The 23,656-nt window shown below is 41.6% G+C and overlaps 1 protein-coding gene across 1 annotated transcript in view; it reads right to left on the bottom strand.

Annotated features, from left to right (window-relative positions):
- LOC121700720 overlaps positions 1-23,656 on the bottom strand; it is a 96,562-nt gene that overhangs the window by 62,332 nt on the left and 10,574 nt on the right. The window contains exons 16-44 of the mRNA XM_042083922.1: positions 22,737-23,003; positions 22,335-22,601; positions 21,689-21,955; positions 20,724-20,990; positions 19,676-19,942; positions 18,711-18,977; positions 18,309-18,575; positions 17,663-17,929; positions 16,698-16,964; positions 16,296-16,562; positions 15,650-15,916; positions 14,685-14,951; positions 14,283-14,549; positions 13,637-13,903; positions 12,672-12,938; positions 12,270-12,536; positions 11,624-11,890; positions 10,661-10,927; positions 10,259-10,525; positions 9,613-9,879; positions 8,648-8,914; positions 8,246-8,512; positions 7,600-7,866; positions 6,639-6,905; positions 6,237-6,503; positions 5,203-5,469; positions 4,553-4,819; positions 4,150-4,416; positions 3,527-3,793 (exon numbers count right to left, since the gene is read on the bottom strand). Coding sequence (XP_041939856.1) covers positions 3,527-3,793; positions 4,150-4,416; positions 4,553-4,819; positions 5,203-5,469; positions 6,237-6,503; positions 6,639-6,905; positions 7,600-7,866; positions 8,246-8,512; positions 8,648-8,914; positions 9,613-9,879; positions 10,259-10,525; positions 10,661-10,927; positions 11,624-11,890; positions 12,270-12,536; positions 12,672-12,938; positions 13,637-13,903; positions 14,283-14,549; positions 14,685-14,951; positions 15,650-15,916; positions 16,296-16,562; positions 16,698-16,964; positions 17,663-17,929; positions 18,309-18,575; positions 18,711-18,977; positions 19,676-19,942; positions 20,724-20,990; positions 21,689-21,955; positions 22,335-22,601; positions 22,737-23,003 — 7,743 coding nt within the window. The remainder of the gene's footprint in view (positions 1-3,526; positions 3,794-4,149; positions 4,417-4,552; positions 4,820-5,202; positions 5,470-6,236; positions 6,504-6,638; positions 6,906-7,599; positions 7,867-8,245; positions 8,513-8,647; positions 8,915-9,612; positions 9,880-10,258; positions 10,526-10,660; positions 10,928-11,623; positions 11,891-12,269; positions 12,537-12,671; positions 12,939-13,636; positions 13,904-14,282; positions 14,550-14,684; positions 14,952-15,649; positions 15,917-16,295; positions 16,563-16,697; positions 16,965-17,662; positions 17,930-18,308; positions 18,576-18,710; positions 18,978-19,675; positions 19,943-20,723; positions 20,991-21,688; positions 21,956-22,334; positions 22,602-22,736; positions 23,004-23,656) is intronic.

Raw genomic sequence — 23,656 nt, 5'->3', positions numbered from 1 at the left:
ACTATGCCGTTTTGCCAATTTCTTCGCTCGTTTCTCTGCAGAGCTCCCCCTACAGCTTCAGAGTATCGTTTTTTTCCTGACTATAAGTCACACTTTTTTTCACAGTTTGGCTGGTCCTGCAACTTATAGTCAGGTGCGACTTATATAGCCTGGATAATCGAGACCCTGGTAATCTAGAAAGATCAAGCGATAATTTCGGTATTGTCCTTAAAACAACCCTTAACGTTCGTTTTCAAAACTGTGCAACTCACTGAGTGGTTAGTGGTGTTTGTTGATGATTAAAAACAAATATATCGGCGCAATGTATGATTTCCATCCATATTATTTGCAAGTGTGGAACTATTTTTTCAGATACATCACAACTGCGTATAAAGTTCCGCTCGATATTTGAGTCTGAAGCGTTAGCACACTCCCGACCACTTGATGGCGACAACCACTTTGCCGTATAAGGAAGCTGTACGGAACTCGGTGTCTAGCGCATAGACAGTAAAAGAAAGTGTCGCGGAAGACTACAACCAAATGTAAACAGCCCCTCTTTCCGTTATCGGTAGTGCAGTAATATCAATGAGCAAATATAGCTGCAAGCAGCGATGAGTAACCATGGCAACGAAATGCTGTTAGCTCAATGCTGCAATCAGACGTATGGCCATAAGCTGTCAAAGCAAGTTTCACGTCTAGCACGTCAAAAGTTACAAGGCAAAATGCATTTTTGCTAATTGCAGTGACCCTAGAGGTCAAAGGTCTCAAAATTTCTTCGGCATTCACCTGATGGGGTCATGAGTCCATGTACCAAGTTTGGTTTTGATACATGCAATGATTGCTGAGATATGAGCTCACTTCCTGTTTGGCGGCTTCGCCACAAATTTCGATTGGATGTGACGGGCGAACGCTTCTATCAATTGTTACAGAAATAAATTAAGTGACAAGGCATGGTCTGAAGATGGTCTGTGCCAATTTTGGTGAAGATCAGATGAAATTTGTGACCTGTGCGAAATTGTTGGTGTTTTTGATCAAATCAAATATGGCGGCCGAATAAATTATATTGATGTGACAAGTTGCCCTCAGTTGACCTAAGGACCTTTCACAGTATTACCAGACATCACTAGTACAATTTAATTCTAAGCACAGCAGCAGCTACAAGCCAAAAGGCATGTTTGTGAATTACAGCGCCCCCTAGAGGTCAAAGGTCACCAAATTTCTTGAGGGTTCTCCTGATGGGGTCATGAGTCAATGTACCAAGTTTGGTTTTGATACATGCAAGGGTTGCTGAGATATGAGCTCACTTCCTGTTTGGCGGCTTCGCCGCAAATTTTGATTGGCTTTAACGGGCGAACGGTAATACTTCCGAAGACAAAAAGTGATAACTTTTGTGAGGCTTAGTCTGAAGATGATCTGTGTCAAATTTGGTGGGAATCAGAGACAGTATGTCTGATACATTTTAAGTGTTTTTGATGAAATCCAAAATGGCAGAAAATCCATCATGGCGGAAAATGACGTGGGTGTGTTGAACTCGGCTTGGTCCAGTTATTCCAACAATACCTGACTTTTGAAAATCGGACCAACAGGTCAAAAGTTACGTGCATGAACGCACATCCAACTTTGGCCTGTTGGTGGCGCTAGAGGGTTCGAGTTGCCGACATGAAACTTGGTGACATGAATCATGGGACCGTCCCCAATCAGTGTGCCAATTTCCCAACTTTTTACCATACGGTTCTATGGGCTGCCATAGACTCCCATTGCATATAATAAATATAGCTGCAAGCAGCAATGAGGGGGCCAAGCAGAATAGGCCGGAGTAGCCACGGCGACAAGATATAACTCAGCAGACACTCGCGATCAACACTTTCAACAAGTGTCACAACAAACATAACTGATTTTGTAGGGCTGAAACAGGGCTGAGTATTGCCACCGCCTCCGCCAGCCAGCCCCCCCACCTAATCACCCCTGCCCGTCCCACCCCGCCCTACCACGCACACATTAGAATGAACTGGATGGAACATGTTGTCATCAGTTTCACATCCAAAAATAAAAGATCGATAAAACACATCGCAACTACAGATCAAAATGCAATATTGCTAATTGCAGCACCCCCTACAGGTCAAAGGTCAACACATTTTTTGAGCGTCCTCCTAATGGGGTCCTGAACCTATGTAGCAAGTTTGGTTATGATACATGGCAGAGTTGCTGAGATATGAGCTCACTTCCTGTTTGGCGGCTTCGCCGCAAGTTTCGATCGTTCCAAAAAGCGATGCACTGATAAGGCATGGTCTGAAGATGTTCTCTGCCAATTTTGGTGAGGATCCGCTGAAAATTGTGACCTGCGAAAATTCGTACGTGTTTTTGATTAAATCCAATATGGCGGCCAAATCAATTATGTTGATGTCATGAATTGCCATCTGTCGACATAAGGATCTTCCACAGTATTACCAGACACCACTAGTACATTGTAATTCTAGGCACAACAGCAGCTACAGTCCAAAAGGCATGTTACTGATTTACAGCGCCCCCTAGAGATCAAAGGTCACCAAATTTCTAGAGCGTCCTCCTGATGGGGTCATGAGTCCATATACCAAGTTTGGATTTGATGACTGCAAGGGTTGCTGAGCTCACTTCCTGTTTGGCGGTTTCGCCGCAAATTTTGATTGGCTGTTACGGGCGAACGGTAATACTTCCGAAGACGAAAAGTGATAACTTTTGTGAGGCTTGGTCTGAAGATGATCTGTGTAAAATTTGGTGGGAATCAGAGAAAGTATGTGACCCCTGATACATTTTAAGTGTTTTTGATGAAATCCAAAATGGCGGAAAATCCATCATGGCAGAAGTACAGAAAATACGGTATATATTTTTTACGACACTCCTCAATCGTCAGTCTGCCGTTTCCTCTTTCCCTGTTCCTCTGACAACGGTTTACTCACTTTCTGCTTCTTTTCGCTGGCTCTGCCATGACAAATGTCTGAGAAACTCAATCACTACCTTGTTGTAGCCGGTGCATGGCGTGCATGTGTGTAGTGCAATAAAGCAATTTGTTACATCGCGAGGCTGCAAGACTTTCTGTCTCTGAGGCTGTCAGCCTGCAGGCCCAAAGTTGCAAGGGTGGTTTTTCTGCTCACAGGCGCTAGGGGAAAGTAAGATGGCCACCATTCAACCCGAAAAAAGTCATATAACCATTCCAATGACTCCGAAGCTGTTCAGTTAACGTAAATTTAGCTAAAAAACCTGCATAGTTCCCCTTTAAAATGAACAGAGACAACAGGAGGGATACAAGGGAAATATTTGGGATACAAAGAAATTACATTTGCACATTTTAAAAAGGAGGATAGATTACTGAGATATTGAGAGGAATTATCACAGTAAAAAATAATCTCCAAATCAACTCCAAAGTATATGTATTTTGAATTACTAGAATAAAATATTTTTTTAATGGGACACATTGAGAAAAATACAAGTAATATACAATTAACATCTGGTTTGTTTTTGCAGTGACCCTACTGTATTTTACAGGGATTTCAAATAGGAAAGAACTTACTTGTAACTGCTGAGAATGTATACCCTGTGCTTCTCACTCCGTCAAACACAGTGAAGAGAGTGAATGAGTACTTTGTCCCAGCAGAGAGATGTGAGACTGTGTGTTTCACTGTGGTCCCTGCATCTGATCCAGTGATGCTGTTCTCTGCTCCATTGCTGTATCTCAGAATGTAATTGTAGTTCTTGTTGTCGTTGACTTTGGTCCATTCCAACTCTAGGTGATCCTCCGAGCGGGTTATCAGCCTTACCTGAGTAACATCACTGGGAGCTGAAGATGTGTGTGTGTGTGTGTGTGTGTGTGTGTGTGTGTGTGTGGGCGGGGGGGAGGGGTCATAAACACACATGAATTTATGGTCACACCAAGAGAGAGAATTGCACTTAGATTGCAGAATGCAGGGATAATTTTGAATACAAACAATATATTGAAGAATTGAAGGAGGAGTTATTTAGATTAAAGACAGTGAAAAATGAAACAAACTACCCAAAACCATATACCATAAAAACTTGATTAGTGAGTAGCACAAACTACTCTCATCAAATCCATATACCTTACAACAAAACCAGCAAAGATGGGACATGTGATGTTTGATGTATTTCGTAGGAATTGAACATGAGGGAACATGCCTGTTACTGCTGAGAAGGTAAATGCTGTGCTTCTCACTCCCTCAAACGCAGTGAAGAGAGTGAAGGAGTACTTTGTCCCAGCAGAGAGAGATGCAACTGTGTGGTTCACTGTGGTCCCTGCATCTGATCCAGAGATGCTGGTCTCTGCTCCATTGCTGACTCTCAGTATGTAGTTGTAGTTATTGTCGTTGTTGACTTTGGTCCACTTCAGCTCTAGTTGATTCTCAGAGAGAGTTGCCACATTTACCAGAGTAACATCATGGGGAACTGAAGAGGCAGGGAGGGCAATTATCAACATTAGGAAAATAATGTTAATGATCATCATATCATAAAATTAACAATTCCTTTGTTTCTATTTGGAGATGATGTCAGTGAGGTAAAATTGAATCACAAGGCAACATACCCGTAACCTCTGAAAACTGAAATCCTTTGCTTCTCACTCCCTCAAACACAGTGAAGAGAGTGAAAGGATATTTTGTCCCAGCAGAGAGAGATGAGACTGTGTGTTTCACTGTGGTCCCTGCATCTGATCCAGTGATGCTGGTCTCTGCTCCATTGCTGTCTCTCAGTATGTAGTTGTAGTTATTGTCGTTGTTGACTTTGGTCCACTCCAGATCTAGATGAGTCTCAGAACGAGTGACCACATTTATAAGAGTAACATCAGGAGGAACTGAATGGGGAAGCAGACATAAACTCAGATGATTTGATGGACACATCAAGAAAGAGATTTGTGTTTAGATTGCAGAATGTAGAAGAAATTCTGGATTTAAAAACAACATAAATAATGAGGAATTGAAAATGGAGAAGTTTGTTAAGATTAACGACAGTGATGAGTCACACAAACTACTATTTACCAAATCCATATACCGTAAAAACTGAATTGAGAGCTCAGGTTATTATTTGAGCAATCGCAACACTCAACCTGCCTATAATTGAAACAGGTATCTATATGGGACAGGCCTTTAATACCTTTTAGACAAAACCTTTGGTCAGCAAAGATGGGACATTTTATGTATGATGTATTTCTTTGAAAGTGAACATGAGGGAACGTGCCTGTTTCTGCTGAGAAGGTAAATCCTGTGCTTCTCACTCCCTCAAACACAGTGAAGAGGGTGAAAGAGTATTTTGTCCCAGCAGAGAGAGCTGAGACTGTGTGTTTCACTGTGGTCCCTGCATCTGATCCAGTGATGTTTGTCTCTGCTCCATTGCTGTCTCTCAGTATGTAATTGTAGTTATTGTCATTGTTGACTTTGTTCCATTCCAACTCTAGGTGAGTCTCAGAGAGGGTTCTCACATTTACCTGAGTAACATCAGGGGGAACTAAAGAGGGCAGGGAGAGCGATTATCAACATTAAGGAAATAGTGTTAATGATCATCAATCATAAAATGAATATTTCCATTTTTCTATACAAAGAGGTTGTGAGTGAGGTGAAATTGAATAAAAAAGAAACTTACTTGTTACTTCTGAAAACTGAAATCCTGTGCTTCTCACTCCCTCAAATACAGTGAAGATAGTGAAAGAGTATTTTGTTCCAGCGGAGAGAGATGAAACTGTGTGTTTCACTGTGGTCCCTGCATCTGATCCAGTGATGTCAACCTCTGCTCCATTGCTGTCTCTCAGTATGTAATCGTAGTTATTGTTGTTGTTGAATTTGGTCCATTCCAACTCTAGGTGAGTCTCAGGTCGGGTTATCAGCCTTACCTGAGTGACATCAGAGGGAGCTAAAGATGTGTGTGCGTGTGTTTTTAGTTTTTTTTTTTTGAGGGGGGGGGGGGGGGGGGTATTCATGAAGACCCGTGAGTTTATGGTCACACCAAGAGAGAGAATTGCATTTAGATTGCAGAATGCAGGGACAATTTTCAATACAAACAACATTGATGAATTGAAAAAGATGGAGTCATATAGATTAAAGACGATGAAAAGTGCAACAAACTACTCAAGTCCACATACCATAAAAATTTCCTAGGTGAGTACCACAAACTACTCTCATCGAATCCATATACTGTACAACAAAACCTTTGATCAGCAAAGATAGGACATGTGATGTATGATGTATTTAGTAGGAAGTGAACATGAGGGAACATGCCTGTTACTGCTGAGAAGGTAAATCCTGTGCTGCTCACTCCCTCAAACACAGTGAAGAGAGTGAAAGAGTAGTTTTTTCCAGCAGAGAGAGATGCCACTGTGTGTTTCACTGTGGTCCCTGCATCTGATCCAGTGATGTTTGTCTCTGCTCCATTGCTGACTCTCAGTATGTAATTGTAGTTATTGTCGTTGTTGACTTTGGTCCATTCCAGCTCTAGGTGAGTCTCAGAGAGGGTTGCCACATTTGCCTGAGCAACATCAGGGGGAACTAAAGAGGCAGGGAGAGCAATGATCAACATTAGGAAATTAGTGTTAACGATCATTGATCATAAAATGAACAATTCCTTTGTTTCTATACAGAGATGATGTCAGTGAGGTGAAATTGGGTCAGGAGGGAACTCACTTGTAATCTCTGAGAATGTATAGCCTGTGCTTCTCACTCCCTCAAACACAGTGAAGAGAGTGAATGAGTACTTTGTCCCAGCAGAGAGAGACGAGACTGTGTGTTTCACTCTGGTCTCCTCATCTAATCCAATGATACTGGCCTCTGCTCCATTGCTGTTTCTCAGTACGTAAGTATAATTATTGTTGTTGTCGACTTTGGTCCACTCCAGATCTAGGTGAGTCTCAGAACGGGTGACTGCATTTACCAGAGTAACATCAGGAGGAACTGAATGGGGAAGCAGATATAAACTCAGATGATTTGATGGTCACAACATGAGAGATTTGCGTTAAGATTAGAGAATGTAGAAGACATTTTGCATTACAAACAACTTAAATATTGAGAAATTGAAAATGTAGGAATTTGTTTAGATGAACGACAGTGAAAAGTGACAGAAACTACTCTTATCAAAACCATATCCTGTAAAAACTTCATAGATAGGCTTAGGCTTTTATGTGCTTTGATCACCAAACTCAAACTGCTTATATTTGGGAAAGGCTTCTGTATGGGCCAGGCCTTTAATTCCTTTCCCTGAAAGCCTTTACTCTAGTTTAGCTATTACCAGACCAAGCTCAATCTGTTAAGATTGAACATTAGTCTTGGGAGTTTGCTCTGTATTTTCTACTGCACAAGAGGCGTGATCAACGGGCATAGTTCAAATGACTGTACGGAATTGGACAGTCCTTCAATCAATCAGATCAACAATCCGGGTGCACCAGGAGGATAAGCCAGTTTGTGACTGGTCCCCGCAGATTTGTAACGGAAGTAGGATAGAAAAATGTGGAGGTTTCCAGCCTGAGCTGCAGGGCGAAAACAATCGCCGGCAAATTGGGCTGGGTTTACCCAGTCTAACTTTACTCAGCAAAGATGGGATATGTGATGTATGATGTACTACATAGGAACTGAACATGAGGGAACATGCCTGTTACTGCTGAGAAGGTGCGTCCTGTGCTTCTCACTCCATCAAAAACAGTGAAGAGAGTGAAAGAGTAGTTTGTTCCAGCAGAGAGAGATGAGACTGTGTGTTTCACTGTGGTTCCTGCATCTGATCCAGCTATGTCAACCTCTGCTCCATTGCTGTCTCTCAGTATGTAATTGTAGTTATTGTCGTTGTTGACTTTGGTCCATTCCAGCTGTAGGTGGGTCTCAGAGCGGGTGACCACATTTACCTGAGTAACATCGGAGGGAACTGAATGGGGATAGCAGACATGCATTTACTTAGATGAGTTGATGGTCACACCAAGATAGATATTTGCATTTAGATTGCAGAATGTAGAAGACATTTTGGATTAAAAACAACATAAATATTAAGGAATCGAAAATGGAGGAGTTTGTTTAGATTAACGACAGTGATGAGTGGTACAAACTACAATTTACCAAATCCATATGCCGTAAAAACTTGATTGATACCTCAGGTTTTTATTTGATCAATCGCAAACGCAACCTGCTTATATTTGGGACAGTTAACTATAAGTCCCAGGCCTTCAATTCCTTTCACACAAAACCTTTGATCAGCAAAGATGGAAAATGTGATGTATTTCATTGAAAGTGAACATGAGGGAACATGCCTGTTACTGCTGAGAAGGTAAATCCTGTGCTGCTCACTCCCTCAAACACAGTGAAGAGAGTGAAAGAGTAGTTTGTTCCAGCAGAGAGAGATGCAACTGTGTGTTTCACTGTGGTCCCTGCATCTGATCCAGTGATGTTTGTCTCTGCTCCATTGCTGACTCTCAGTATGTAATTGTAGTTATTGTCGTTGTTGACTTTGGTCCATTCCAGCTCTAGGTGAGTCTCAGAGAGGGTTGCCACATTTGCCTGAGCAACATCTGGGGGAACTAAAGAGGCAGGGAGAGCAATTATCAACATTAGGAAATTAGTCTTAATGATCAACAATCATAAAATGAACAATTCCTTTTTTTATATACAGAGATGATGTCAGTGAGATGAAATTGAGTCAGGAGGGAACTCACTTGTAATCTCTGAGAATGTATACCCTGTGCTTCTCACTCCCTCAAACACAGTGAAGAGAGTGAATGAGTACTTTGTCCCAGCAGAGAGAGACGAGACTGTGTGTTTCACTCTGGTCTCCTCATCTAATCCAATGATACTGGCCTCTGCTCCATTGCTGTTTCTCAGTACGTAAGTATAATTATTGTTGTTGTCGACTTTGGTCCACTCCAGATCTAGGTGAGTCTCAGAACGGGTGACTGCATTTACCAGAGTAACATCAGGAGGAACTGAATGGGGAAGCAGATATAAACTCAGATTATTTGATGGTCACAACATGAGAGAGATTTGCGTTAAGACTAGAGAATGTAGAAGACATTTTGCATTACAAACAACTTAAATATTGAGAAATTGAAAATGTAGGAATTTGTTTAGATGAACGACAGTGAAAAGTGACAGAAACTACTCTTATCAAAACCATATCCTGTAAAAACTTCATAGATAGGCTTAGGCTTTTATGTGCTTTGATCACCAAACTCAAACTGCTTATATTTGGGAAAGGCTTCTGTATGGGCCAGGCCTTTAATTCCTTTCCCTGAAAGCCTTTACTCTAGTTTAGCTATTACCAGACCAAGCTCAATCTGTTAAGATTGAACATTAGTCTGGGGAGTTTGCTCTGTATTTTCTACTGCACAAGAGGCGTGATCAACGGGCATAGTTCAAATGACTCTGTACGGAATTGGACAGTCCTTCAATCAATCAGACCAACAATCCGGGTGCACCAGGAGGATAAGCCAGTTTGTGACTGGTCCCCGCAGATTTGTAACGGAAGTAGGATAGAAAAATGTGGAGGTTTCCAGCCTGAGCTGCAGGGCGAAAACAATCGCCGGCAAATTGGGCTGGGTTTACCCAGTCTAACTTTACTCAGCAAAGATGGGATATGTGATGTATGATGTACTACATAGGAACTGAACATGAGGGAACATGCCTGTTACTGCTGAGAAGGTGCGTCCTGTGCTTCTCACTCCATCAAAAACAGTGAAGAGAGTGAAAGAGTAGTTTGTTCCAGCAGAGAGAGATGAGACTGTGTGTTTCACTGTGGTTCCTGCATCTGATCCAGCTATGTCAACCTCTGCTCCATTGCTGTCTCTCAGTATGTAATTGTAGTTATTGTCGTTGTTGACTTTGGTCCATTCCAGCTGTAGGTGGGTCTCAGAGCGGGTGACCACATTTACCTGAGTAACATCGGAGGGAACTGAATGGGGATAGCAGACATGCATTTACTTAGATGAGTTGATGGTCACACCAAGATAGATATTTGCATTTAGATTGCAGAATGTAGAAGACATTTTGGATTAAAAACAACATAAATATTAAGGAATCGAAAATGGAGGAGTTTGTTTAGATTAACGACAGTGATGAGTGGTACAAACTACAATTTACCAAATCCATATGCCGTAAAAACTTGATTGATACCTCAGGTTTTTATTTGATCAATCGCAAACGCAACCTGCTTATATTTGGGACAGTTAACTATAAGTCCCAGGCCTTCAATTCCTTTCACACAAAACCTTTGATCAGCAAAGATGGAAAATGTGATGTATTTCATTGAAAGTGAACATGAGGGAACATGCCTGTTACTGCTGAGAAGGTAAATCCTGTGCTGCTCACTCCCTCAAACACAGTGAAGAGAGTGAAAGAGTAGTTTGTTCCAGCAGAGAGAGATGCAACTGTGTGTTTCACTGTGGTCCCTGCATCTGATCCAGTGATGTTTGTCTCTGCTCCATTGCTGACTCTCAGTATGTAATTGTAGTTATTGTCGTTGTTGACTTTGGTCCATTCCAGCTCTAGGTGAGTCTCAGAGAGGGTTGCCACATTTGCCTGAGCAACATCTGGGGGAACTAAAGAGGCAGGGAGAGCAATTATCAACATTAGGAAATTAGTCTTAACGATCAACAATCATAAAATGAACAATTCCTTTTTTTATATACAGAGATGATGTCAGTGAGATGAAATTGAGTCAGGAGGGAACTCACTTGTAATCTCTGAGAATGTATACCCTGTGCTTCTCACTCCCTCAAACACAGTGAAGAGAGTGAATGAGTACTTTGTCCCAGCAGAGAGAGACGAGACTGTGTGTTTCACTCTGGTCTCCTCATCTAATCCAATGATACTGGCCTCTGCTCCATTGTTGTTTCTCAGTACGTAAGTATAATTATTGTTGTTGTCGACTTTGGTCCACTCCAGATCTAGGTGAGTCTCAGAACGGGTGACTGCATTTACCAGAGTAACATCAGGAGGAACTGAATGGGGAAGCAGATATAAACTCAGATGATTTGATGGTCACAACATGAGAGAGATTTGCGTTAAGATTAGAGAATGTAGAAGACATTTTGCATTACAAACAACTTAAATATTGAGAAATTGAAAATGTAGGAATTTGTTTAGATGAACGACAGTGAAAAGTGACAGAAACTACTCTTATCAAAACCATATCCTGTAAAAACTTCATAGATAGGCTTAGGCTTTTATGTGCTTTGATCACCAAACTCAAACTGCTTATATTTGGGAAAGGCTTCTGTATGGGCCAGGCCTTTAATTCCTTTCCCTGAAAGCCTTTACTCTAGTTTAGCTATTACCAGACCAAGCTCAATCTGTTAAGATTGAACATTAGTCTTGGGAGTTTGCTCTGTATTTTCTACTGCACAAGAGGCGTGATCAACGGGCATAGTTCAAATGACTGTACGGAATTGGACAGTCCTTCAATCAATCAGACCAACAATCCGGGTGCACCAGGAGGATAAGCCAGTTTGTGACTGGTCCCCGCAGATTTGTAACGGAAGTAGGATAGAAAAATGTGGAGGTTTCCAGCCTGAGCTGCAGGGCGAAAACAATCGCCGGCAAATTGGGCTGGGTTTACCCAGTCTAACTTTACTCAGCAAAGATGGGATATGTGATGTATGATGTACTACATAGGAACTGAACATGAGGGAACATGCCTGTTACTGCTGAGAAGGTGCGTCCTGTGCTTCTCACTCCATCAAAAACAGTGAAGAGAGTGAAAGAGTAGTTTGTTCCAGCAGAGAGAGATGAGACTGTGTGTTTCACTGTGGTTCCTGCATCTGATCCAGCTATGTCAACCTCTGCTCCATTGCTGTCTCTCAGTATGTAATTGTAGTTATTGTCGTTGTTGACTTTGGTCCATTCCAGCTGTAGGTGGGTCTCAGAGCGGGTGACCACATTTACCTGAGTAACATCGGAGGGAACTGAATGGGGATAGCAGACATGCATTTACTTAGATGAGTTGATGGTCACACCAAGATAGATATTTGCATTTAGATTGCAGAATGTAGAAGACATTTTGGATTAAAAACAACATAAATATTAAGGAATCGAAAATGGAGGAGTTTGTTTAGATTAACGACAGTGATGAGTGGTACAAACTACAATTTACCAAATCCATATGCCGTAAAAACTTGATTGATACCTCAGGTTTTTATTTGATCAATCGCAAATGCAACCTGCTTATATTTGGGACAGTTAACTATAAGTCCCAGGCCTTCAATTCCTTTCACACAAAACCTTTGATCAGCAAAGATGGAAAATGTGATGTATTTCATTGAAAGTGAACATGAGGGAACATGCCTGTTACTGCTGAGAAGGTAAATCCTGTGCTGCTCACTCCCTCAAACACAGTGAAGAGAGTGAAAGAGTAGTTTGTTCCAGCAGAGAGAGATGCAACTGTGTGTTTCACTGTGGTCCCTGCATCTGATCCAGTGATGTTTGTCTCTGCTCCATTGCTGACTCTCAGTATGTAATTGTAGTTATTGTCGTTGTTGACTTTGGTCCATTCCAGCTCTAGGTGAGTCTCAGAGAGGGTTGCCACATTTGCCTGAGCAACATCTGGGGGAACTAAAGAGGCAGGGAGAGCAATTATCAACATTAGGAAATTAGTCTTAACGATCAACAATCATAAAATGAACAATTCCTTTTTTTATATACAGAGATGATGTCAGTGAGATGAAATTGAGTCAGGAGGGAACTCACTTGTAATCTCTGAGAATGTATACCCTGTGCTTCTCACTCCCTCAAACACAGTGAAGAGAGTGAATGAGTACTTTGTCCCAGCAGAGAGAGACGAGACTGTGTGTTTCACTCTGGTCTCCTCATCTAATCCAATGATACTGGCCTCTGCTCCATTGCTGTTTCTCAGTACGTAAGTATAATTATTGTTGTTGTCGACTTTGGTCCACTCCAGATCTAGGTGAGTCTCAGAACGGGTGACTGCATTTACCAGAGTAACATCAGGAGGAACTGAATGGGGAAGCAGATATAAACTCAGATGATTTGATGGTCACAACATGAGAGAGATTTGCGTTAAGATTAGAGAATGTAGAAGACATTTTGCATTACAAACAACTTAAATATTGAGAAATTGAAAATGTAGGAATTTGTTTAGATGAACGACAGTGAAAAGTGACAGAAACTACTCTTATCAAAACCATATCCTGTAAAAACTTCATAGATAGGCTTAGGCTTTTATGTGCTTTGATCACCAAACTCAAACTGCTTATATTTGGGAAAGGCTTCTGTATGGGCCAGGCCTTTAATTCCTTTCCCTGAAAGCCTTTACTCTAGTTTAGCTATTACCAGACCAAGCTCAATCTGTTAAGATTGAACATTAGTCTGGGGAGTTTGCTCTGTATTTTCTACTGCACAAGAGGCGTGATCAACGGGCATAGTTCAAATGACTCTGTACGGAATTGGACAGTCCTTCAATCAATCAGACCAACAATCCGGGTGCACCAGGAGGATAAGCCAGTTTGTGACTGGTCCCCGCAGATTTGTAACGGAAGTAGGATAGAAAAATGTGGAGGTTTCCAGCCTGAGCTGCAGGGCGAAAACAATCGCCGACAAATTGGGCTGGGTTTACCCAGTCTAACTTTACTCAGCAAAGATGGGATATGTGATGTATGATGTACTACATAGGAACTGAACATGAGGGAACATGCCTGTTACTGCTGAGAAGGTGCGTCCTGTGCTTCTCACTCCATCAAAAACAGTGAAGAGAGTGAAAGAGTAGTTTGTTCCAGCAGAGAGAGATGAGACTGTGTGTTTCACTGTGGTTCCTGCATCTGATCCAGCTATGTCAACCTCTGCTCCATTGCTGTCTCTCAGTATGTAATTGTAGTTATTGTCGTTGTTGACTTTGGTCCATTCCAGCTGTAGGTGGGTCTCAGAGCGGGTGACCACATTTACCTGAGTAACATCGGAGGGAACTGAATGGGGATAGCAGACATGCATTTACTTAGATGAGTTGATGGTCACACCAAGATAGATATTTGCATTTAGATTGCAGAATGTAGAAGACATTTTGGATTAAAAACAACATAAATATTAAGGAATCGAAAATGGAGGAGTTTGTTTAGATTAACGACAGTGATGAGTGGTACAAACTACAATTTACCAAATCCATATGCCGTAAAAACTTGATTGATACCTCAGGTTTTTATTTGATCAATCGCAAACGCAACCTGCTTATATTTGGGACAGTTAACTATAAGTCCCAGGCCTTCAATTCCTTTCACACAAAACCTTTGATCAGCAAAGATGGAAAATGTGATGTATTTCATTGAAAGTGAACATGAGGGAACATGCCTGTTACTGCTGAGAAGGTAAATCCTGTGCTGCTCACTCCCTCAAACACAGTGAAGAGAGTGAAAGAGTAGTTTGTTCCAGCAGAGAGAGATGCAACTGTGTGTTTCACTGTGGTCCCTGCATCTGATCCAGTGATGTTTGTCTCTGCTCCATTGCTGACTCTCAGTATGTAATTGTAGTTATTGTCGTTGTTGACTTTGGTCCATTCCAGCTCTAGGTGAGTCTCAGAGAGGGTTGCCACATTTACCTGAGCAACATCTGGGGGAACTAAAGAGGCAGGGAGAGCAATTATCAACATTAGGAAATTAGTCTTAACGATCAACAATCATAAAATGAACAATTCCTTTTTTTATATACAGAGATGATGTCAGTGAGATGAAATTGAGTCAGGAGGGAACTCACTTGTAATCTCTGAGAATGTATACCCTGTGCTTCTCACTCCCTCAAACACAGTGAAGAGAGTGAATGAGTACTTTGTCCCAGCAGAGAGAGACGAGACTGTGTGTTTCACTCTGGTCTCCTCATCTAATCCAATGATACTGGCCTCTGCTCCATTGCTGTTTCTCAGTACGTAAGTATAATTATTGTTGTTGTCGACTTTGGTCCACTCCAGATCTAGGTGAGTCTCAGAACGGGTGACTGCATTTACCAGAGTAACATCAGGAGGAACTGAATGGGGAAGCAGATATAAACTCAGATGATTTGATGGTCACAACATGAGAGAGATTTGCGTTAAGATTAGAGAATGTAGAAGACATTTTGCATTACAAACAACTTAAATATTGAGAAATTGAAAATGTAGGAATTTGTTTAGATGAACGACAGTGAAAAGTGACAGAAACTACTCTTATCAAAACCATATCCTGTAAAAACTTCATAGATAGGCTTAGGCTTTTATGTGCTTTGATCACCAAACTCAAACTGCTTATATTTGGGAAAGGCTTCTGTATGGGCCAGGCCTTTAATTCCTTTCCCTGAAAGCCTTTACTCTAGTTTAGCTATTACCAGACCAAGCTCAATCTGTTAAGATTGAACATTAGTCTGGGGAGTTTGCTCTGTATTTTCTACTGCACAAGAGGCGTGATCAACGGGCATAGTTCAAATGACTCTGTACGGAATTGGACAGTCCTTCAATCAATCAGACCAACAATCCGGGTGCACCAGGAGGATAAGCCAGTTTGTGACTGGTCCCCGCAGATTTGTAACGGAAGTAGGATAGAAAAATGTGGAGGTTTCCAGCCTGAGCTGCAGGGCGAAAACAATCGCCGGCAAATTGGGCTGGGTTTACCCAGTCTAACTTTACTCAGCAAAGATGGGATATGTGATGTATGATGTACTACATAGGAACTGAACATGAGGGAACATGCCTGTTACTGCTGAGAAGGTGCGTCCTGTGCTTCTCACTCCATCAAAAACAGTGAAGAGAGTGAAAGAGTAGTTTGTTCCAGCAGAGAGAGATGAGACTGTGTGTTTCACTGTGGTTCCTGCATCTGATCCAGCTATGTCAACCTCTGCTCCATTGCTGTCTCTCAGTATGTAATTGTAGTTATTGTCGTTGTTGACTTTGGTCCATTCCAGCTGTAGGTGGGTCTCAGAGCGGGTGACCACATTTACCTGAGTAACATCGGAGGGAACTGAATGGGGATAGCAGACATGCATTTACTTAGATGAGTTGATGGTCACACCAAGATAGATATTTGCATTTAGATTGCAGAATGTAGAAGACATTTTGGATTAAAAACAACATAAATATTAAGGAATCGAAAATGGAGGAGTTTGTTTAGATTAACGACAGTGATGAGTGGTACAAACTACAATTTACCAAATCCATATGCCGTAAAAACTTGATTGATACCTCAGGTTTTTATTTGATCAATCGCAAACGCAACCTGCTTATATTTGGGACAGTTAACTATAAGTCCCAGGCCTTCAATTCCTTTCACACAAAACCTTTGATCAGCAAAGATGGAAAATGTGATGTATTTCATTGAAAGTGAACATGAGGGAACATGCCTGTTACTGCTGAGAAGGTAAATCCTGTGCTGCTCACTCCCTCAAACACAGTGAAGAGAGTGAAAGAGTAGTTTGTTCCAGCAGAGAGAGATGCAACTGTGTGTTTCACTGTGGTCCCTGCATCTGATCCAGTGATGTTTGTCTCTGCTCCATTGCTGACTCTCAGTATGTAATTGTAGTTATTGTCGTTGTTGACTTTGGTCCATTCCAGCTCTAGGTGAGTCTCAGAGAGGGTTGCCACATTTGCCTGAGCAACATCTGGGGGAACTAAAGAGGCAGGGAGAGCAATTATCAACATTAGGAAATTAGTCTTAACGATCAACAATCATAAAATGAACAATTCCTTTTTTTATATACAGAGATGATGTCAGTGAGATGAAATTGAGTCAGGAGGGAACTCACTTGTAATCTCTGAGAATGTATACCCTGTGCTTCTCACTCCCTCAAACACAGTGAAGAGAGTGAATGAGTACTTTGTCCCAGCAGAGAGAGACGAGACTGTGTGTTTCACTCTGGTCTCCTCATCTAATCCAATGATACTGGCCTCTGCTCCATTGCTGTTTCTCAGTACGTAAGTATAATTATTGTTGTTGTCGACTTTGGTCCACTCCAGATCTAGGTGAGTCTCAGAACGGGTGACTGCATTTACCAGAGTAACATCAGGAGGAACTGAATGGGGAAGCAGATATAAACTCAGATGATTTGATGGTCACAACATGAGAGAGATTTGCGTTAAGATTAGAGAATGTAGAAGACATTTTGCATTACAAACAACTTAAATATTGAGAAATTGAAAATGTAGGAATTTGTTTAGATGAACGACAGTGAAAAGTGACAGAAACTACTCTTATCAAAACCATATCCTGTAAAAACTTCATAGATAGGCTTAGGCTTTTATGTGCTTTGATCACCAAACTCAAACTGCTTATATTTGGGAAAGGCTTCTGTATGGGCCAGGCCTTTAATTCCTTTCCCTGAAAGCCTTTACTCTAGTTTAGCTATTACCAGACCAAGCTCAATCTGTTAAGATTGAACATTAGTCTGGGGAGTTTGCTCTGTATTTTCTACTGCACAAGAGGCGTGATCAACGGGCATAGTTCAAATGACTCTGTACGGAATTGGACAGTCCTTCAATCAATCAGACCAACAATCCGGGTGCACCAGGAGGATAAGCCAGTTTGTGACTGGTCCCCGCAGATTTGTAACGGAAGTAGGATAGAAAAATGTGGAGGTTTCCAGCCTGAGCTGCAGGGCGAAAACAATCGCCGGCAAATTGGGCTGGGTTTACCCAGTCTAACTTTACTCAGCAAAGATGGGATATGTGATGTATGATGTACTACATAGGAACTGAACATGAGGGAACATGCCTGTTACTGCTGAGAAGGTGCGTCCTGTGCTTCTCACTCCATCAAAAACAGTGAAGAGAGTGAAAGAGTAGTTTGTTCCAGCAGAGAGAGATGAGACTGTGTGTTTCACTGTGGTTCCTGCATCTGATCCAGCTATGTCAACCTCTGCTCCATTGCTGTCTCTCAGTATGTAATTGTAGTTATTGTCGTTGTTGACTTTGGTCCATTCCAGCTGTAGGTGGGTCTCAGAGCGGGTGACCACATTTACCTGAGTAACATCGGAGGGAACTGAATGGGGATAGCAGACATGCATTTACTTAGATGAGTTGATGGTCACACCAAGATAGATATTTGCATTTAGATTGCAGAATGTAGAAGACATTTTGGATTAAAAACAACATAAATATTAAGGAATCGAAAATGGAGGAGTTTGTTTAGATTAACGACAGTGATGAGTGGTACAAACTACAATTTACCAAATCCATATGCCGTAAAAACTTGATTGATACCTCAGGTTTTTATTTGATCAATCGCAAACGCAACCTGCTTATATTTGGGACAGTTAACTATAAGTCCCAGGCCTTCAATTCCTTTCACACAAAACCTTTGATCAGCAAAGATGGAAAATGTGATGTATTTCATTGAAAGTGAACATGAGGGAACATGCCTGTTACTGCTGAGAAGGTAAATCCTGTGCTGCTCACTCCCTCAAACACAGTGAAGAGAGTGAAAGAGTAGTTTGTTCCAGCAGAGAGAGATGCAACTGTGTGTTTCACTGTGGTCCCTGCATCTGATCCAGTGATGTTTGTCTCTGCTCCATTGCTGACTCTCAGTATGTAATTGTAGTTATTGTCGTTGTTGACTTTGGTCCATTCCAGCTCTAGGTGAGTCTCAGAGAGGGTTGCCACATTTGCCTGAGCAACATCTGGGGGAACTAAAGAGGCAGGGAGAGCAATTATCAACATTAGGAAATTAGTCTTAACGATCAACAATCATAAAATGAACAATTCCTTTTTTTATATACAGAGATGATGTCAGTGAGATGAAATTGAGTCAGGAGGGAACTCACTTGTAATCTCTGAGAATGTATACCCTGTGCTTCTCACTCCCTCAAACACAGTGAAGAGAGTGAATGAGTACTTTGTCCCAGCAGAGAGAGACGAGACTGTGTGTTTCACTCTGGTCTCCTCATCTAATCCAATGATACTGGCCTCTGCTCCATTGCTGTTTCTCAGTACGTAAGTATAATTATTGTTGTTGTCGACTTTGGTCCACTCCAGATCTAGGTGAGTCTCAGAACGGGTGACTGCATTTACCAGAGTAACATCAGGAGGAACTGAATGGGGAAGCAGATATAAACTCAGATGATTTGATGGTCACAACATGAGAGAGATTTGCGTTAAGATTAGAGAATGTAGAAGACATTTTGCATTACAAACAACTTAAATATTGAGAAATTGAAAATGTAGGAATTTGTTTAGATGAACGACAGTGAAAAGTGACAGAAACTACTCTTATCAAAACCATATCCTGTAAAAACTTCATAGATAGGCTTAGGCTTTTATGTGCTTTGATCACCAAACTCAAACTGCTTATATTTGGGAAAGGCTTCTGTATGGGCCAGGCCTTTAATTCCTTTCCCTGAAAGCCTTTACTCTAGTTTAGCTATTACCAGACCAAGCTCAATCTGTTAAGATTGAACATTAGTCTGGGGAGTTTGCTCTGTATTTTCTACTGCACAAGAGGCGTGATCAACGGGCATAGTTCAAATGACTCTGTACGGAATTGGACAGTCCTTCAATCAATCAGACCAACAATCCGGGTGCACCAGGAGGATAAGCCAGTTTGTGACTGGTCCCCGCAGATTTGTAACGGAAGTAGGATAGAAAAATGTGGAGGTTTCCAGTCTGAGCTGCAGGGCGAAAACAATCGCCGGCAAATTGGGCTGGGTTTACCCAGTCTAACTTTACTCAGCAAAGATGGGATATGTGATGTATGATGTACTACATAGGAACTGAACATGAGGGAACATGCCTGTTACTGCTGAGAAGGTGCGTCCTGTGCTTCTCACTCCATCAAAAACAGTGAAGAGAGTGAAAGAGTAGTTTGTTCCAGCAGAGAGAGATGAGACTGTGTGTTTCACTGTGGTTCCTGCATCTGATCCAGCGATGTCAACCTCTGCTCCATTGCTGTCTCTCAGTATGTAATTGTAGTTATTGTCGTTGTTGACTTTGGTCCATTCCAGCTGTAGGTGGGTCTCAGAGCGGGTGACCACATTTACCTGAGTAACATCGGAGGGAACTGAATGGGGATAGCAGACATGCATTTACTTAGATGAGTTGATGGTCACACCAAGATAGATATTTGCATTTAGATTGCAGAATGTAGAAGACATTTTGGATTAAAAACAACATAAATATTAAGGAATCGAAAATGGAGGAGTTTGTTTAGATTAACGACAGTGATGAGTGGTACAAACTACAATTTACCAAATCCATATGCCGTAAAAACTTGATTGATACCTCAGGTTTTTATTTGATCAATCGCAAACGCAACCTGCTTATATTTGGGACAGTTAACTATAAGTCCCAGGCCTTCAATTCCTTTCACACAAAACCTTTGATCAGCAAAGATGGAAAATGTGATGTATTTCATTGAAAGTGAACATGAGGGAACATGCCTGTTACTGCTGGGAAGGTAAATCCTGTGCTGCTTACTCCCTCAAACACAGTGAAGAGAGTGAAAGAGTAGTTTGTTCCAGCAGAGAGAGATGCAACTGTGTGTTTCACTGTGGTCCCTGCATCTGATCCAGTGATGTTTGTCTCTGCTCCATTGCTGACTCTCAGTATGTAATTGTAGTTATTGTCGTTGTTGACTTTGGTCCATTCCAGCTCTAGGTGAGTCTCAGAGAGGGTTGCCACATTTGCCTGAGCAACATCTGGGGGAACTAAAGAGGCAGGGAGAGCAATTATCAACATTAGGAAATTAGTCTTAACGATCAACGATCATAAAATGAACAATTCCTTTTTTTATATACAGAGATGATGTCAGTGAGATGAAATTGAGTCAGGAGGGAACTCACTTGTAATCTCTGAGAATGTATACCCTGTGCTTCTCACTCCCTCAAACACAGTGAAGAGAGTGAATGAGTACTTTGTCCCAGCAGAGAGAGACGAGACTGTGTGTTTCACTCTGGTCTCCTCATCTAATCCAATGATACTGGCCTCTGCTCCATTGCTGTTTCTCAGTACGTAAGTATAATTATTGTTGTTGTCGACTTTGGTCCACTCCAGATCTAGGTGAGTCTCAGAACGGGTGACTGCATTTACCAGAGTAACATCAGGAGGAACTGAATGGGGAAGCAGATATAAACTCAGATGATTTGATGGTCACAACATGAGAGAGATTTGCGTTAAGATTAGAGAATGTAGAAGACATTTTGCATTACAAACAACTTAAATATTGAGAAATTGAAAATGTAGGAATTTGTTTAGATGAACGACAGTGAAAAGTGACAGAAACTACTCTTATCAAAACCATATCCTGTAAAAACTTCATAGATAGGCTTAGGCTTTTATGTGCTTTGATCACCAAACTCAAACTGCTTATATTTGGGAAAGGCTTCTGTATGGGCCAGGCCTTTAATTCCTTTCCCTGAAAGCCTTTACTCTAGTTTGGCTATTACCAGACCAAGCTCAATCTGTTAAGATTGAACATTAGTCTGGGGAGTTTGCTCTGTATTTTCTACTGCACAAGAGGCGTGATCAACGGGCATAGTTCAAATGACTCTGTACGGAATTGGACAGTCCTTCAATCAATCAGACCAACAATCCGGGTGCACCAGGAGGATAAGCCAGTTTGTGACTGGTCCCCGCAGATTTGTAACGGAAGTAGGATAGAAAAATGTGGAGGTTTCCAGCCTGAGCTGCAGGGCGAAAACAATCGCCGGCAAATTGGGCTGGGTTTACCCAGTCTAACTTTACTCAGCAAAGATGGGATATGTGATGTATGATGTACTACATAGGAACTGAACATGAGGGAACATGCCTGTTACTGCTGAGAAGGTGCGTCCTGTGCTTCTCACTCCATCAAAAACAGTGAAGAGAGTGAAAGAGTAGTTTGTTCCAGCAGAGAGAGATGAGACTGTGTGTTTCACTGTGGTTCCTGCATCTGATCCAGCTATGTCAACCTCTGCTCCATTGCTGTCTCTCAGTATGTAATTGTAGTTATTGTCGTTGTTGACTTTGGTCCATTCCAGCTGTAGGTGGGTCTCAGAGCGGGTGACCACATTTACCTGAGTAACATCGGAGGGAACTGAATGGGGATAGCAGACATGAATTTACTTAGATGAGTTGATGGTCACACCAAGAGAGATATTTGCATTTAGATTGCAGAATGTAGAAGACATTTTGGATTAAAAACAACATAAATATTAAGGAATCGAAAATGGAGGAGTTTGTTTAGATTAACGACAGTGATGAGTGGTACAAACTACAATTTACCAAATCCATATGCCGTAAAAACTTGATTGATACCTCAGGTTTTTATTTGATCAATCGCAAACGCAACCTGCTTATATTTGGGACAGTTAACTATAAGTCCCAGGCCTTCAATTCCTTTCACACAAAACCTTTGATCAGCAAAGATGGAAAATGTGATGTATTTCATTGAAAGTGAACATGAGGGAACATGCCTGTTACTGCTGAGAAGGTAAATCCTGTGCTGCTCACTCCCTCAAACACAGTGAAGAGAGTGAAAGAGTAGTTTGTTCCAGCAGAGAGAGATGCAACTGTGTGTTTCACTGTGGTCCCTGCATCTGATCCAGTGATGTTTGTCTCTGCTCCATTGCTGACTCTCAGTATGTAATTGTAGTTATTGTCGTTGTTGACTTTGGTCCATTCCAGCTCTAGGTGAGTCTCAGAGAGGGTTGCCACATTTGCCTGAGCAACATCTGGGGGAACTAAAGAGGCAGGGAGAGCAATTATCAACATTAGGAAATTAGTCTTAACGATCAACGATCATAAAATGAACAATTCCTTTTTTTATATACAGAGATGATGTCAGTGAGATGAAATTGAGTCAGGAGGGAACTCACTTGTAATCTCTGAGAATGTATACCCTGTGCTTCTCACTCCCTCAAACACAGTGAAGAGAGTGAATGAGTACTTTGTCCCAGCAGAGAGAGACGAGACTGTGTGTTTCACTCTGGTCTCCTCATCTAATCCAATGATACTGGCCTCTGCTCCATTGCTGTTTCTCAGTACGTAAGTATAATTATTGTTGTTGTCGACTTTGGTCCACTCCAGATCTAGGTGAGTCTCAGAACGGGTGACTGCATTTACCAGAGTAACATCAGGAGGAACTGAATGGGGAAGCAGATATAAACTCAGATGATTTGATGGTCACAACATGAGAGAGATTTGCGTTAAGATTAGAGAATGTAGAAGACATTTTGCATTACAAACAACTTAAATATTGAGAAATTGAAAATGTAGGAATTTGTTTAGATGAACGACAGTGAAAAGTGACAGAAACTACTCTTATCAAAACCATATCCTGTAAAAACTTCATAGATAGGCTTAGGCTTTTATGTGCTTTGATCACCAAACTCAAACTGCTTATATTTGGGAAAGGCTTCTGTATGGGCCAGGCCTTTAATTCCTTTCCCTGAAAGCCTTTACTCTAGTTTGGCTATTACCAGACCAAGCTCAATCTGTTAAGATTGAACATTAGTCTGGGGAGTTTGCTCTGTATTTTCTACTGCACAAGAGGCGTGATCAACGGGCATAGTTCAAATGACTCTGTACGGAATTGGACAGTCCTTCAATCAATCAGACCAACAATCCGGGTGCACCAGGAGGATAAGCCAGTTTGTGACTGGTCCCCGCAGATTTGTAACGGAAGTAGGATAGAAAAATGTGGAGGTTTCCAGCCTGAGCTGCAGGGCGAAAACAATCGCCGGCAAATTGGGCTGGGTTTACCCAGTCTAACTTTACTCAGCAAAGATGGGATATG

Source organism: Alosa sapidissima, chromosome 24, assembly GCF_018492685.1.
Source record: "Alosa sapidissima isolate fAloSap1 chromosome 24, fAloSap1.pri, whole genome shotgun sequence".
Taxonomy (NCBI): domain Eukaryota; kingdom Metazoa; phylum Chordata; class Actinopteri; order Clupeiformes; family Clupeidae; genus Alosa; species Alosa sapidissima.
Note: the sequence above shows the minus strand (reverse complement) of the source record. Positions and strands in the feature narration are given on the sequence as shown.